The 16,757-nt window shown below is 40.7% G+C and overlaps 1 protein-coding gene across 1 annotated transcript; it reads right to left on the bottom strand.

The window, feature by feature from the left end:
* Nucleotides 1–418: 418 nt before the first annotated feature.
* rnf11b (ring finger protein 11b) lies at nt 419–16,551 on the bottom strand. The gene is made up of 3 exons (XM_078259010.1): nt 15,999–16,551; nt 2,468–2,637; nt 419–1,605 (listed from the first exon to the last, which is right to left on the bottom strand). The coding sequence occupies exons 1-3, from the start codon at nt 16,119–16,121 to the stop codon at nt 1,434–1,436; spliced, it is 465 nt and encodes a 154-aa protein (XP_078115136.1). The 5' UTR covers nt 16,122–16,551; the 3' UTR covers nt 419–1,433.
* Nucleotides 16,552–16,757: the final 206 nt, after the last annotated feature.

The raw sequence follows: 16,757 nt of genomic DNA, 5'->3' as shown, positions 1-16,757 counted from the left end.
GTTAGCAGGGATAAGGAAAGTATAACTGAACAATTGTATTTCTTTGTGCTTTAACAGTAAACTGGGTGACTTGGGCAATAGACATTTTAAAATTAAGCGAGGACTTTCATTATGATTGAGGCCTCAAATTGATTGAAAATAAAAATGGATAGAAACATAACCTTTCTAAACTGGGAACACTTAGTCAGCAATGTATAATGGCTGATTCGGACCACATTAGGTAAATAAGCATCTTCAGTTATATTTACTGACAAACAACCCATAACCACATTTTCCATCACCAGTGTCCTGATGGTAGTGCCTGCCAGCGTTAACCATTTCCTGTGTGAATGTTTACTTTAGGTCTGGTTTTATGAACACGACAGGATACTGAATGAAGCGATACCTAACATATGCAAACACATTAAATGAGCCCAACCCTTGTGTATGTTTTTAATTCTGTCCTTGAAATCACATACTTCACTTTGACATAATTACTAAATGCATATGGTCAACTTTTGTCATAAGTCTAATATAAGAAGTGCAAATACCTCCGATTTGTATCAATGGTTTGTTAACTGGTCTACTAGTGCTTTGGCCAATAATCTGAGATCTCACTGTGACTGAGAAAGTCATGAGGAGTCGATAGCTTGACAGCAACAGTCGACCAGCTACCTATCACATTAGTGACAAAAGCACATACTGTATTTCCTCTGTCATGTCTGTGTTATAATGGTTTGACGAAGCCCTTATGCTGACACATTTCACAAAGCTACGGGACGATCAATCAATCCAACGACCAATCTTATTTTTCTCATAAAAGATCTGTACAGACAGACAACTATGGGCCTGGGTGCCGTGGTCCAGTGAAGGCCTGTGGTGTGTCTGCAGAATATATCTGATGTCCGTAGTCTCAAGTCTGATGTGCAGTTCTAGCAGTCTTTAAATCGCTTATCTGCATCGGTAGCAGTTTTTTGCAGCATATATGACTCTGCAACAGTGTGTGGAGTCATACCCTTGGAGACATGTCAAAGCATCTGGCAGATCTTCTGAAGGGGATTTCTTTCCTCTTGTCTTGCAGTGTGACATTATAGCAATCAGGCTTCAGCAGTCCATCAAGCACAATCTGCAGCCTGATGATGGTGGTCACATTACCTTCCTCCTGTATGGTGTGAATGGGAACAGTTGTTTGTGTATTCACGCATATAAAAAGCGGCTCTTGGAAATGTCATAATCATATCAGTTAACCATCATCCCCTCCCCTTGACTTCCCTTTACACTTGTATCCTCATAACGCCCATTGTCTGTTTACTTCTCTCCTCGATCCAGCTCCTTCCTGTTCGTCCTTAACACTAACACTGTTCATTCCTCTAATCCTGTCCAGCAGGCTAACTGGATCACTTGTGATTGTGTGTGTGTGTGTGTGTGTGTGTGTGTGTGTGTGTGTGTGTGTGTCAGTTGGTCTCGTAGGAAGAAAGCAGCGCGGCGTCCACAGGCTCCATGCAGGAGGGGCAGGTGAAGGATCTCATCAGCCAGTCGTCTATACAGTCCATGTGATAGATGTGCATGCAGGGCAAGAACCGAATGGGGTCTCCGTACACAAAGTCCATCATACAGATGACGCACCTGTGTAGGTGAACACAGGTACATTTTGTTAGGGACAGCACAGAAATGCAGAAAAAAATGGTTCTAAGTTCAAAAAAAAAAAAAAAAAAACATTATTTTGCCGCTTCACACTACATCGACTTAAATGACTTGCAGTGCATTATTCAATTTAAAATGTAAAGGACAGTGCAAGTGTCTACAAAATACAAATACAGTAGTTTTAACTATTCATAGGCATTTATTAATATTAAAAAGTACTCCCCTGGTTTTAACCCTTACCATTTGTGAACAAAACTTTAAACAAGTTTTAAACATGCACTAGACTATAAAATATTTTTTTTATAGATTGTAGAATACACACACTACTTTTACAGCAATGTGCATTACTCTAAAATGCCACAACAATGTATGTATAATGTATAACCATCCATCTCTGTATTACAGCAGTGCATGCACACTGTCACACCATGACAACATTTGAATTTATTTGCATGTGACAACATGCAAATAAGCCAAGTTTAACTTCATAGGTTATTTTGTGGTTAATTGTTTTGACTTCTGAAAAAAAACAGACAAGCACCTCAACTTCGATCAGCACATTCATTCAGGGAAGCCAAAACACTGTCTTTGTCTTTATTAATAAAGGTATTATTATTATTATTATGATTATTATTTAGATAATATTTTTCCAGAAACTTTGCCATTGATTACATTTTAATCCTTCTCAGACAGGGAATTTAGATAATTCTATTTAAGGCGTTTCTAAAGACCTACAAACACCCTGCTTAAACACAGATCACTGCAGTGAAGCAGTATCTCTCCCAACTGTGTTACTGTGTCTAACTCCCGCTGCTGAGTCTGACTGCCCAGCGTTTCTACTCACTCTCTGATCTTCTTCTCAGAGCCATCGCGCCCTGGGTCGTACACGCCCTTCGGGAGGTGTTGGATGAGTCCGATTCGCTGTGCGATGCGAACCTGCTCCTCCTCTGTCAGCTGAGTGGCCAGTCGTGCTTGGCTGGGTGTTGGGTGGTAGATAGGCACATGGATCTGCTCCTGCACAAAGAGAGAGAGAAGAGCACATAAACAAGTCAGACTAAATAACTGTCTTCTGTGGAGGATTTACAGAGAAGTCACGAAACTTACCACTTTATGCAGACACCTCACTAGCAAACTTATTTCTATTTTTCTGCTGCTCTCACACTGCAGCTCCAGGAAAGTCATAGTCAAGTGTACAGAGTTGGTTTGAGGTCTGGTTTACAGCAGGAAGCAATAAGACTAATATTCTAATTTCATGAATCTCTCTCCACCTTTAATTCTACCACTGCGAGATGTTATTCTAAGAAAAGCAGAAGATGTTGTTCTTGTTATTGCTTTCGGTGGAAGTCAAGTCGGGTAACGCAGATGAACCACAGGCTTATGAAACTTTCTTTAAATGATGGCACAAACACGTTCTATGAACTGGGACAAAAGTGTTTATTTTAATAGGAAGAGACGGAATAATGTCACCACCTGCCAGTAAATACTGGTAAGCCTTAGTATGGAAATCCCTCACTCTGAAGGGCATTTCACTACACAATGAAGGTACACTGTAAGAGTCTCCCAATCCAACACCCTCTGAAAAGGAAGGCTGGCAGGACTGAAACTAGTACACACACACACACACACACACACACACACACACACACACACACACACACACACACGTCATATAATTAGAATATCATGACAAAGTTGATTTATGTCTGTAATTCCAAATTATATTCATTTATCACACACAGAGTGATATATTTCAAATGTTCATTTCTTTTAATTGTGATGATTATAACTGACAACTAATGAAAATCCCAAATTCAGTATCTCCGAAAATTAGAATATTACTTAAGACCAATACAAAAAAGGATTTTTAGAAATGTTGGCCAACTGAAAAGTATGAACATGAAAAGCATGAGCGTATACAGCACTCAATACTTAGTTGGGGCGCCTTTTGTCTGAATTACTGCAGCAATGCGGCGTGGCATGGAGTCGATCAGTCAGTGGCACTGCTCAGGTGTTATGGGAGCCCAGGTTGCTCTGATAGTGGCCTTCCGTTCTTCTGCATTGTTGGGTCTGGTGCATCGCATCATCCTCTTCACAATACCCCATAGATTTTCTATAGGGTTAAGGTCAGGCGAGTTTGCTGGCCAATTAAGAACAGGGATACCATGGTCCTTAAACCAGGTACTGGTAGCTTTGGCACTGTGTGCAGGTGCCAAGTCCTGTAAAAAGGAAAATGAAACCTGCATCTCCATAAAGTTGGTCAGCAGCAGGAAGCATGAAGTGCTCTAAAACTTCCTGGTAGACGGCTGCGTTGACCCTGGACCTCAGAAAACACAGTGGACCAACACCAGCAGATGACATGGCACCCCAAACCATCACTGACTGTGGAAACTTTACACTGGACTTCAAGCAACATGGATTCTGTGCCTGTCCTCTCTTCCTCCAGACTCTGGGACCTTGATTTCCAAAGGAAACGCAAAATTGATTTTCATCAGAGAACATAACTTTGGACCACTCAGCAGCAGTCCAGTCCTTTTTGTCTTTAGCCCAGGCGAGACGCTTCTGACGCTGTGTCTTGTTCAAGAGTGGCTTGACACAAGGAATGCGACAGCTGAAACCCATGTCTTGCATACGGCTGTGCGTGGTGGTTCTTGAAGCACTAACTCCAGCTGCAGTCCACTCTTTGTGAATCTCCCCCACATTTTTGAATGGGTTTTGTTTCACAATCCTCTCCAGGGTGCGGTTATCCCTATTGCTTGTACACTTTTTTCTACCACATCTTTTCCTTCCCTTCACCTCTCTATTAATGTGCTTGGACACAGAGCTCTGTGAACAGCCAGCCTCTTTAGCAATGACCTTTTGTGTCTTGCCCTCCTTGTGCAAGGTGTCAATGGTCGTCTTTTGGACAGCTGTCAAGGCAGCAGTCTTCCCCATGATTGTGTAGCCTACAGAACTAGACTGAGAGACCATTTAAAGGCCTTTGCAGGTGTTTTGAGTTAATTAGCTGATTAGAGTTTGGCACCAGGTGTCTTCAATATTGAACCTTTTCACAATATTCTAATTTTCAGAGATACTGAATTTGGGGTTTTCATTAGTTGTCAGTTCTAATCATCAAAATTAAAAGAAATAAACACTTGAAATATATCGGTCTGTGTGGAATGAATGTATACATTATACAAGTTTCACTTTTTGAATGGAATTACCGAAATAAATCAACTTTTTCATGATATTCTAATTATATGACCAACACCTGTATATATTGATTACAAGCCAACAATATGTCCGGGCATGTTGTGGGATTAAGATCACAGGCAGTAGGTGGTAGTGTTTCCACATGCCTTGTGCAAACAGCTGCTGCAGCAGAGAGCTACACGGCTGACTTGGCTGGAGATAAGAAATGTTTTCAAACTGGTGCATAATAAAAATCAATTATCTAACTGGTTAGCTTCATTGTGGGTGTCACACAGACCAGATTTATGAAATGGGATTAATAAAACTATTTCACTTGATTTAGATACAAACACCACTGAATAATAATAATAATAATAATAATAAACTGAATTTATATAGTGCTTTTCACGAACTGCTTATAGCAGGAAATATCTATTCAAAGTGTGGAAACTTGACTGCACTAAATTTTAAAGCAGCCAACCCCCCTCTCTCTACACTTTGTCTTCAGTTTGACCCAACTAGAAACTGAACATGAAAAGTGTCAAGATGATAGTCTTTCATTATGTCTGTCATCAATCTTTTATATTGGTGCACTAAACCACATACGTTTAAAGTGTAGGCTAATGAAAGTAACATCAAATCAAAATGACAAACATGGGTTTCAGTATCAGACCGTAATGAGTCAATTGAGCATAAAAATTGACAAAATCCTATAGCCACACCCCCAAACCACCAGAAGGACCATAAAAACTGAACTAACATGCTTTAATTTCCTGTAAAAACAGAATGCCATACATGGACTGAGAAAGAAATGTGATAGGACTGATTTACAGTTTTATCTGTTCTGTCTAGTGTGGTCCTCCTTTATATCCTTGTATTTGATAAAGTAGATTCATTTGAACAGTAGAAAACGGTTACATAAATTCAAGGGAGAATAGGCATGTATATATATATTTTTTTCTCTCTCTCTCTGTATTGTGCACTACCTACAGTATGTCTGTATCTTCCTCCTTTCTAAACACAACTTGCGATTTACTCAACTCTCTCACTTTGTGGTCTATGACTGTGCATCTTCCTTCCTTCCCTTCCTCCCTCTAGCCTCATATGATATTATACACTCACTACACACTCCTTTGTCGTGTGGTTACTAATTCCTCGTCTCCCTAAGTGAGCCCAAAGCCTCAGCACACTGACTCTCTCCTACTACAGCGTGCCAAACCTTCCTGTCAGAAAACTGAATTGCATCCCACAGCAGGGTCATAGATTAGGCTAAGTCCACTCTAATGCCATTGAGTGAGCTCCATCATTAACCACCTGTATATCCACACTCCAGAGATGACATTTTGATACAAGCCCCAAACACTTGAATGAATTCAACTGGAGATAAGACCAGCCTTAGCAGGGGAGAAATCTATCTGCACCCTTTAATAAACATGTATGGCTGTGTTGCTGATCTGCCTGCATAAAATAGCAGGTAAAGTAACTACTGTGCTAAATACTGGTGTTCCACTTAAGTCACTCTCCTTATCCTTCTTTCTTTTTGGCTGAATGGTAGTAGGCAGGGTTTATAAGTTAATTCAAAGATGAGTGACAAAATAAGAGGAGGAGGAAGGGTTACATCTTCATGCTTAACATGCTTTATGTTTACCTGCCTGAACACTTTGAAGACCTTTGTTTAAATGCTGGTGTAAATACAGTAAGTCAGTTTGCCTTTTAATTGTAACTAAAAATGATAATATATTCCTGTTGGCTGGTTTGTGATACAATGTGTCATGTGAGCACAAAAACGTTGTTCGCTAAAGCAATTCATTCCAGTTGGTTATTTTGTGCATTCACACTAAAACAGTAAACTGTTCCTATTTAAATCTGCACACATTTTGATGCAAAGCTTCCAGTTTCTTTTACCAATGACTGGTGATTTCTTCTATTCTAATTTAACTGTTGCTCAGAGGTATCTTTGTCTCTTAGAAGTCTGGTTGAACCCTTTATATAAAATAACATATTTGTAGAGAGGACTTTCTACAACCTAAAAGCATTAAAGACCATTTAAAAAGTCCTCTCAACCATCTGACGGTACCCAATCAAGGTTTTGTGGCAGGTGATTCCAAACTTTTTAACGGTATTGTAGTCTCATTTTAATTCTTAAAAAGCTTTCTTTCTTAAATGGTTTTCAGAAAATTCTGAATGATGACCAAGCCAGCTGTCAGCCTCTTAGCACCTCAGCATGTTATGCCATGACTTTAGTAGTTGAGGCTATCTGCTGCTCCCCTGACAGCCACTGCTTTCGCCCATGTCAAAAAGAGACGGCAGCCAGGCAGCAGCAATAAAAGCTACGGACAGGGCCTCAGAGGGGGGCAGCAGCTGGACTCTGTTTGTGTTCGGGTGGTTGACTGTGTAGTGGTCAGCAGTGTAATTGTTGTTATAGGCCTCTCCCTTCCTTCATACATGGCGTGTCAGCTGGGCTGTGACAACTGTTCATTCTGTGAAACTGGAGACCAAACTCTCCATTTCTGTGATTGTTGTCCCAATCACAGAAATGGAGAGGGGGACAGAGGGAGTAGGCAAGGGTGAAAGGGGGACTAAGGGGGGACTGCTAGTGATAGTGACTGTTAGTGACTGATAGTGAACGGGGAGGAAGGTGGAGATTGTAGGAAACAAGGAATGAGAGCAGATTCCCAGTGAAAGTGAAAAAGATAGATGGAAAGGGGAGGTATTTAGGCCTAGCTCTTCATTTTCTGTTCAGAAAAAACAAGAGTGGGAAAATGAAAAATACAGGCACTGTCAGCCCACAAGTTCAATAACAGGCTGTTGCCAGCTTCAAGAGCACACAGGGAAATGGGTTAGAACCTCAAAAGCCCCTTTCACTTCAACATCACTGGATCAATTACTGTAGGCCCGGTGCTGGTTTCTACTCATTGAAGATCAGTAATGTGTTGGAAATTGACAGCAGAGGAGTTCTGAATACCCTCAGAAGCTCCCAAATTGGTGGATTTTGAAACTTACAATTAAATGCAGGGCCCGCCTAAACATTGACAAATGTGGCTGCATCTTTTGTGCAAGCTAAGTCAATATGCACTTAAAGGGAAGAACCACGAAGCATTAGCAGGCTCTGAAATCTTAGCCCTTGTTATAGAGACCGCAGAGCAGGCGCGTAGCCAGTAATGGGCCAGGGCGGCACTAGACCGCCCACTTTACTCACTGGCCCGCCCAGCCAAGTTTGATCAATAAGTTTTGTTTTGTTATGAAAAATATTCAAATGTATGTAAAAAAAAAAAAGGAAATAGTAACATAACTAGTTGTGTGTGTTTAATGAGTCTTCTCTTCTGATTAAAACGAAACTGTTTAAACCATAGAATAAGGATCAAACAATTAGGAAGCCTTGGAACGTAGGTGGTTGACTCTCCGGGCTGCCTTCAGCAGCTTACGTTAGCTAGCTGGCTTTTTAGACAATGTACCATGGATGTGTTAAGCAATGCACTGTTAAAAGTTACCGCGACAACAATGGCTTCTCTTTAAAGCGGTATGGACAGTTTTCGTGGATGGAATACAGTGAAAATAAGGATGAGCTTTTCTGCAGCATGTCCAGACATTTCCCCAGCGGAGCTGACAGCCCATCAGCCAGAGAGGAGTTTGTTTGAGTGCTGGCCCTCACAGAGGTAACATTAAGTAAAACGTGTTTCATGCTTCTTGCGTTATTAATTAAGTAACCTAGTAACCTTTTTAACAATAGTTTTTAACCTATTTAGTAATGAACACTGATGATGGCTTCTAGCTGAAACGCGTTTGTCTTTTGCCCACATTAAATAAGATAACTTATCTGTGAGAGTGACATAGTTTTTAGTTTTCTTTGATCCTGTCACTGCTGTGGACTCGATACACTGTCTAAGCTTTGGTGTCTTGCTGGCCACTTTTCATTATATCATCTTTCATAATTCAAACAATGCTAGGCTGGAAGTTTTCATTCTTTTATTTTCTTTTACTGCTGGTAGCGCATTTGCTGCTCATGATCTGACCATAGTCCTGAAGCATATGGATAGGATATGTTACATGTGTGATTTTTGTTTGATGTAGGCTATTCTATGTCATGCAGCATGTAATTTAAATGCCTTCTCTGCTGTTTGGGTTCATGATTAGTTACCTTTGTGCAATAAAATGGTTAATTTTATAACAGTGCTGTGCAGAGCCAATGCTGCTGGTTCTGCCAGTGCAAATATATTTTAGCCTGAATAGGTTAAAATTGACAGGTTTTTGCCTATATTGTTGTGTACAAACTTTTTAGACTGAGTTTTGTTAGTTGAGCATGTTGGAGACCGTACTGCTATTGCTGTTGTAATGCAGTATGTTGGAAGGTAAAATTGTTGCTGTTTTTTTCAGATTGTCCTTTTTGCTACTTCGTCTTTTTGAAAATGGCCCACTCACTTTTGTACTGGCCCGCCCAAAATACTATTTCTGCCTACGCCACTGCCGCAGAGTAACTAAATCTTTAAATAAGACTTGCAGACACCTGCGCACAATACAGACAAGCATGTGCTTATTTGATCACACAGACATGCACACAGGTAACAATGACAACAATGGGAGGAGGAGGAGAAGAATGGATATTAGCATCACAGGATGTGTCTGTTGATGTGATAATGGGACAGGCTGACGGGGTGACGATAAACAGTATGTGTGTATCGCATTTACTTCATCAGCCTGGATGTTGGAGCGTTGCTATAGGCTACAGGTATTAACCCTAGTATTTAGACATTAACACATGACAAAACACTTACACAAAGTATTCACTGTAGCCACACAAAAAACGGTGGATAATGATTATAATGGATATATCTTGGTGGAAAAGGGAAAAGTGCAACAAAGTGATCATATTTTTTTTATATAAGCTAATTAATTAACTAAAGTATCAGGGGAGTCTGTACCACATTATATAGACCCTTAACAGCATTTCACTTATGCCACTGTAATATAATGACTAAAACTACCTTTACTCGTCTGATTACATAAGCCAACCGTCATTCGAAGCAAGATGAGAACTTAACTGTGAGAGGGAGTCATGGAGAGACAAAGGAGTTATTTGAGTCCTGGTCCTTGTGGTGAATGCTCAGAAACAGCAACCCTATGTGGCTATGTGCCAGCCAAAGCTCAGTCTACAGTATGTCACTGACCTGCAGTACAATGGCTTGTTTGTCAGCAGCACCGCCTCCCCCACGTCGTCCCCTAATGTTTCTTTTACCATATGAGGTCAAGACGGTAGGTAATCTGGGCTCTCTGATGGGGTGTATCATTGCCTTACAAGGCCAAAAACCAACACTACCTAATTTAAGTGACGTAGTCATGCCTGTGGTGAAGTCAGTGGCACTTAAGTTGAACTCATCTGCCTGACACGTTACTGTTATCTGAACACAGTAAGGAGGTCATGCTCTTTTCCTGCCTTCCCTGATTGTAGCATTATAAGAATCAAACCTGTAAACTCAGAAGGGATGAAAAAGGTGACACATTTTATACAGCCCCCCCCCCCCCTTTAAAAACAACCTTAAAACTGGTCTAGTGGGGAGTAAAAAAAGCAAGCCTTTCAAGGGCCCATTTTCTCTTAGCATTAGTCAACGTTAAATGATCCGCCAGAGCAGATGTTTTGATCACTCATTAACGTTAAACCAGACACCAGTGGGTCATGTTTCATTACGTGTTCGTTTTCATTTCGCTCATATCTTACGACAAGATATACATAAAAAATCAGATAACAATACTAATGCAGTGGAGGAGATAGCCTTGCCAAAATCCTTCACAGTGAACTAACATTGTAGGCTAACAACACAATTCGCTGATCTTACGTTAGCTGATAAGCCAACTTGCCGACAAGTTTGCTTTCCATGTTAACAACAACGTTAGCTGAAAAGCTAAAGGAAAGCTGCAGCCAGGGGCTTTTCAAAGAAGACGCTGCCGTTATCTTGATTGTGATTGGCCAAATGACTTGCGTGACGTACCACCAAAGATGTTTTATTGTGAAGAAGACCGCAGTAGGTTTTTGAAACTCCCGTTTATGGGAATTTGTACCCCCCACCCAAATAAAAACTCTTAACTCTACACAATTCACGTGGATGACATTTTTCCAGGTACTGGGGGATGCAATCCTTCCGGACCTGACTGGGGCAGTACCATATATACGTCTAACGTTAAAAGTGTTCTAGAGTGCCGCTAAATGCTGAAGAAGAACACCGACCAGCACGGAAAAACAGCGAATAGCCCCTCATCTCCCTGTACGGCTTTACCGCATTCAGCTTCTGGCTTTACCGTACATCTACGGCGGCAGCTTTCACGACTTCACCTGGAATTCCCAAACCGCAAGTGAGTCTATTTCTCTCTGTGTGTGCTCTGACAGCGCTTGTTTTAACGGACCTCTATAACATCAGTTAACTTTAACCAGCCCGGTTATTTGTGAAAAACAACACCGGCAGAGAGAAACAGACGTAACTAAACATGCTTGCTGTCTGGGAGTTCCAGGTGAACTCATGAAAGACGGTACCATACGCTGGCTGTGTGGTGATGCCAGGCTTCAAAGCAACGGGCTGTGGGGTTTAAATAAAGGAATTAATGTTTAATGTAAAGTATTATTATTTTCTTCCTTTTTTTTTTTTTAAAAAAACACACCTGGTATCGAGTATCGTGTACTTTTGTTGGTATCGGTACCGAATACTAGATTTTTGGTATTGTGACATTCCTAATCACTATGTTACGTGCTGATGCACATTCATGTTACCATGGTTACCAAATATTAACATACACTTATACAAATGGTGTATCACTTCCTTCACAGCTAGAAGGCGGATTTAATAGTAGTTGAACTTTTTGATTCATGGCAAAAGTCTGCTTGAAAGCTGAAAAGCCTACTTTTCAGGCAGTTCTTCCATCCCACATGATTTTCCTCATCTCTACTCCAGGTTTGATAGCTAATTATAAACCTCTAAAGCAAACTTTTTTTCTCCCCATTTCTTCTGACCAAGCTGGCTGAGCTCAAACCAAACTGCTGACTGCAAGCCCTTTCATCTTGAGGGCAAGGCAGGTGGTTGACCGACTCTGTGCTCTTCAATTGTGTGTGTATCCCCTACAGTCAGTGGCGTGCACCATCTGAAAAGAAGATTTGGCCTGGTCTTTGAAGAGAGCAGGCGCTTATTTGACATGTTTTAAATCATTTCTTTCTCCCTAGGCCTCTTGTTCACAGAAGTGAGAGAAAAAGTGGAAAATGAAAGACCAGCTACAAAGTTACAAAGCTAGAAAGTTCAGCTACATGCAAACACACAAAAACCTCAGTGACTCTTTTAAAGTCTTCCAGCCAATAAGGTTTGGCCATACAGCTCGCTGACAGCAGTATAAAGAACTTTGTGCCAAACCGAATGTGAACAATAAAAACTCCTGTCACTGCTCCCATCTCTGAGGCTTACAAGGGAGACAGGGGCATTACAAGCCATACCAGGGGACCAACACACACACACACACACACTCATAAATTCTCACCCTCTCAAATGAAAACACACAGGGGTGCCTTATCTCTCTTAGCCCAGTCTCACAGCAACTAGTCAGAAGTCGTGTCACCAGCTGCTTTCCAAATCACCACACTCAACACATAATGCATTTCATGCAACACACTCACTCACTAAGCACACACACAACTGCAGCCTTTAGAATATTAGGAGCACAAACAGACCTGCACCCCCCTCAGCTTCGTAGCCTCCCCAGTTGATACGAAACAAACCAGAACACAATTCACACACTCACTTTGAAATCATTTTGACAAGACATTACATGGCCCACTAGCCTAAGTGGTTGGCTCAGAGCTGATGTCATCCATTTAGCTTTCAACATCCACCCTTCCACCCTTCCTTTGTGTATGCAGACCATAACTTCATGGACTGCAATTTTCTGATATTAAGCTAATTAAGAAAATGCTAAACCAACAGTATCTGTATTCAAACGGCTAGTTTTAAACAGTGGCAGCCTCTGTAGTGGGTAGATTCAGCTCCAGATGCCGTAATTCACCCTCCTCTGATTCACCGCTGACTGTGGATTCCCAGAAAACATGGTCTGATCGGCGTCAACGTGACAGACAAACTCAAGTAGCAGCAGAACTTTGTAACCCTCAGGGTTAGCGCCTGATGAGTGCGATGCAGTTAAACTATTCTACATGCAGTCGTGCACTGTGTTTCGCTGATATTCACTTCATTGAAATTTTCAATTACCACTCCCCAATGCACTTGTCTTTGTTGACTACAATTAGTCAACAACGTGATTAGTTGCATGTTTTCCATGTAAGCCTGAAGTGCTGCTCCTGGTTAACCTGTTGTTGCTGCTATCATTTCCAACTAGGAATGATTGTGACAGCAAAATGAGTCAGATCCAGGCAACCTGAAAGAAATCCTCTATATCAGCTTCCTGAATGCCCAGGAAACTACCTTGTTGTTTCCACAGTTCAACAGCTTCGGTTACCAGCTATTATCACATTTGAGACTGAATCACAGCTCATAAACAGTGCTGTGAAAAGTTATATGCTTGCCCCCTTCCTGATTTAATTTTTGCACATTTGTCACATCTTCCAACAAAAATGAATACAAGTCAAAGACAAGCCAAGTGAATTTCATGTACTGAAGGATAACAGTGATGCAACACCAACTGGCCCTGTGTAAAAAAGTAATTCCCTTTTTAGTTCAACCAATTAATTAATTTAATTGAGTGATTGGATTCAATCAGACTAAACACAATTAGGCTTAATTACTGCCAGCCCTGTTGAATGCAAAAATCACCTAAATATATTATATACATTGTGGTGGAAGATCTGAAATAATTAATTGTGACAAATATGCAAAAGTAGAATAAATTAGGAAGGGGGAAAATACTTTTTCATGCCACTGTATAAAATAGAGAAGACCCCAGAATTCAGCACTTGAAATACAAATCTTAGTTAATTAAATAATGTTGCTTATTATTCTGTGACTTTATTGTATTTCCAAAGTGATGGATTGCTTTTCGAACATAATGAATGGATGGGAGATTCTTTTCTTTTTTGTTACTAGACAACTAGACAAAATGAATGTATCCACATATCTCCCTTGTTTTTTTTGTGTAAAAGCAATACCAGGGTTGGTTCAAATTCATTGTCAGTCTTCTGTATTCATTTTCTGCAGCTTAAGCCCAGCCAGAGCTCAAGTTGTCTCTGTTTGGGATCTCCCTGTTAGGATTTCTGGCATCATGTTTTTTCACCATGACTAGCAAACCCCACCCTCTGGTATGAAGGAGAGACCCCCAGCACAGTGAGAACACTGGCCTTTACACGTAGGTCCATACTTGACAGCCTTTAAGAAAATGCCAACTTCAATTTCAAGTCGAGTATAGTGGAGCCTTTAGTCCCCTTTCTAACACATGCAGCACTTCCAAAGTGTGTTACTCTGAACTGCAAGCACACACCAAAATGGGTGTTGTGTTCTCAGGCTGTGTTCAGATGGTGAAGGTGCTGATTACTGTGGTCACCAGGGAGAAAATAGCTGGCAGGTCTGAAAGAGCCCTTTATAAGTAGGTTTTAACTAGTTAGTTAACCCTCTTGTGAAACTGTCAGTAAACATACTGCACACAGATTTCTCAACATAACCGTAAGCTTAGTTAGAGCTCTTCCAAAGAAACTGAGTAATGTTTATGTTGTTTATTACCCCATCTCTCTACTCTATGATACCAGAGTTGGCTGCTTCGGTCTAATTACACACTGTTGTATGCCAGACATGACATACTTGTAGCAACCTGGACATGGATGCATAACAAGGACTCATGTTCAGATATTATCTTTGACTGACTCTGATGCAGGCACTCTGTGAGTGACATTCCACTGATAATAAAATAACTGATTTCAGCTTTTAAGATATATAAATATATAAAACAAAAAAGAAAAGGCATATTTCTTGCTGATTTTGTTTTTTTAAAGAAATGTATTGATAATTACACAGATAAGATAAAAAGAAAGAACCACCGATCTATAAAAAAACAAAAAATACCATTGAGCCAACCGATAACAACTAGATGCAGCTGGAGATTGCCTGGTCATATACTGTATGGTAAAAGTAAATTAGATCTTCGAAGGGGAAACCAATAATCTGTGTTTATGACATTTCAAAAATCAATCTAATACCTTGACATTTATTTATCTTGATATCTATTTAGAAATAGAGAATCGAGAATTTGACATATATTTCATCAATTATGAACGTCAAATTGTGTTTTTCAAATTATAGACAATAGATTGAGACAGTGGGGCAAATTTCTCTCTTTATGATGTCACCTCTGTTGGCAATAGTTACATAATTAAGTACTTATCTACAATAAAAAGCTGTAATTACCTGAGATCTCCTTCAGTTTCCCATGCTGTAAAAACACTTATCTTAAATCTAGTGATAAGGCTTGGCTTAGCCTAGTAACAGGTAAACTCTGCCAAGGCCTTGCATAACGCATACCAGACGGTCCTTAACATAGAAAAACACACAAGAGAAGGGTTACACCATGAATCATATTTACAGCTACAACATGGCCTGGTCTGTTTGCAGCTGATCTAATTCAGGAAATAAGGACACCAGACAAATAAAGTTGCTGCCCTGGAGGAGATCAGTGAAAGAAACAGCTGAGCAAGTTATGAGAGCCACTCTTTCACAAAACTACAAAACTCCCTCTTTAATGGAGAACTGTTCCTACTGTTAAAGTGAACTACAGGCCATAATAGATGTCTGTGTGTTTCCACTTAATATGAGCCAAAACTACATGGTTCAGTGTGTTTGAACGAACATAGCAAGTAATGATATAGTGCTGCTATCATATTAGCGAAGGATGAATCATAATACGATTTATGGGAAATGGTAGACAGAGACCTTGGGATATAACAAAGCGGATTAGTATCAAAGCCATGGCGGGGTCAGTGGGCTGGGTTGCTGGCCAAGGGTGATGTTGGGTCTGTAAACAGCTGATCTAGCCTCACATATTGTTTTGTTTAACACCTTGGAGTCTCCCTTTTTATCGGCTACAGAAAGGCATAACGTTAGCAAACTGGGCCAGACATGCCACACATCATCACACAAAAACATCTCACTTTCAGACATTTAATAAATTTGGCTAATTTAAAGACAAAAACACAAAGGCTAGCTGGTCATGTTTTATTCCAAACAGTTGGTTAAAGTTACCTGATAGGGTGGCGGTGGCTCCAGGTCGGGGTCAGCACCGTCTCCGTAGCTGGCACGGTCCGACTGAGATTCATGTAGCAAAGAAATATCATCCGAGGTTGGGGACTTCAGACAGTTTCCCATCTCCTTCCTTCGGTCAAACTCTCCCCTATCTCGGTGTCGCTTTACTAACGCTACTCAGCGGGATTTCACGGGCCAATTTCACAGATAACGTAATGTCAGCAGAAGAGAAGGCGTTTCTCCATGCACAGCTGATGAGTCTCCTCTCCCAGACGACGGGAGGGCTTTAACAACAACAAAACATCCCTCAGCTAGCAGCTAACGTTAGCCACACAAAGAACTAGCTTGCACAGAGATATAAGATAGCACTCGTAAAAGAGCATCTGACGTTACTCGAAAAGTCACAACCACACAGATGTTTTTATCCGCGGAGGTAGCGAAACGAAAACACATTAATATCCTTCATGTAAATGGACAAACCTCATCGCAGTCTTCCTGTCTGAAGCCTCCCTGGCTGTCAGGGACTTTCCAGTTTGCAGCTGCCGAACAACGAAAAAAGGTGGCGATGTAGCAACACGAAGCCCTGCCCCATCATACAACGAACCAATAAGCTTGTAGCTACATCCAGGAAGCTCTTCTCGGCAGTCAATCAAATTTGCGATCATGTTGCTCTTAGCTGAAACATAAACACAGAGCTAAAATCGATAAATGAGTCTTTATGATTGCAATTTCTGGGCAGTTTTGCTATTACCAATACAG

The sequence above is a fragment of the Sander vitreus genome, chromosome 9 (assembly GCF_031162955.1).
Source record: "Sander vitreus isolate 19-12246 chromosome 9, sanVit1, whole genome shotgun sequence".
In the NCBI taxonomy this organism is placed as follows: Eukaryota; Metazoa; Chordata; class Actinopteri; order Perciformes; family Percidae; genus Sander; species Sander vitreus.
Note: the sequence above shows the minus strand (reverse complement) of the source record. Positions and strands in the feature narration are given on the sequence as shown.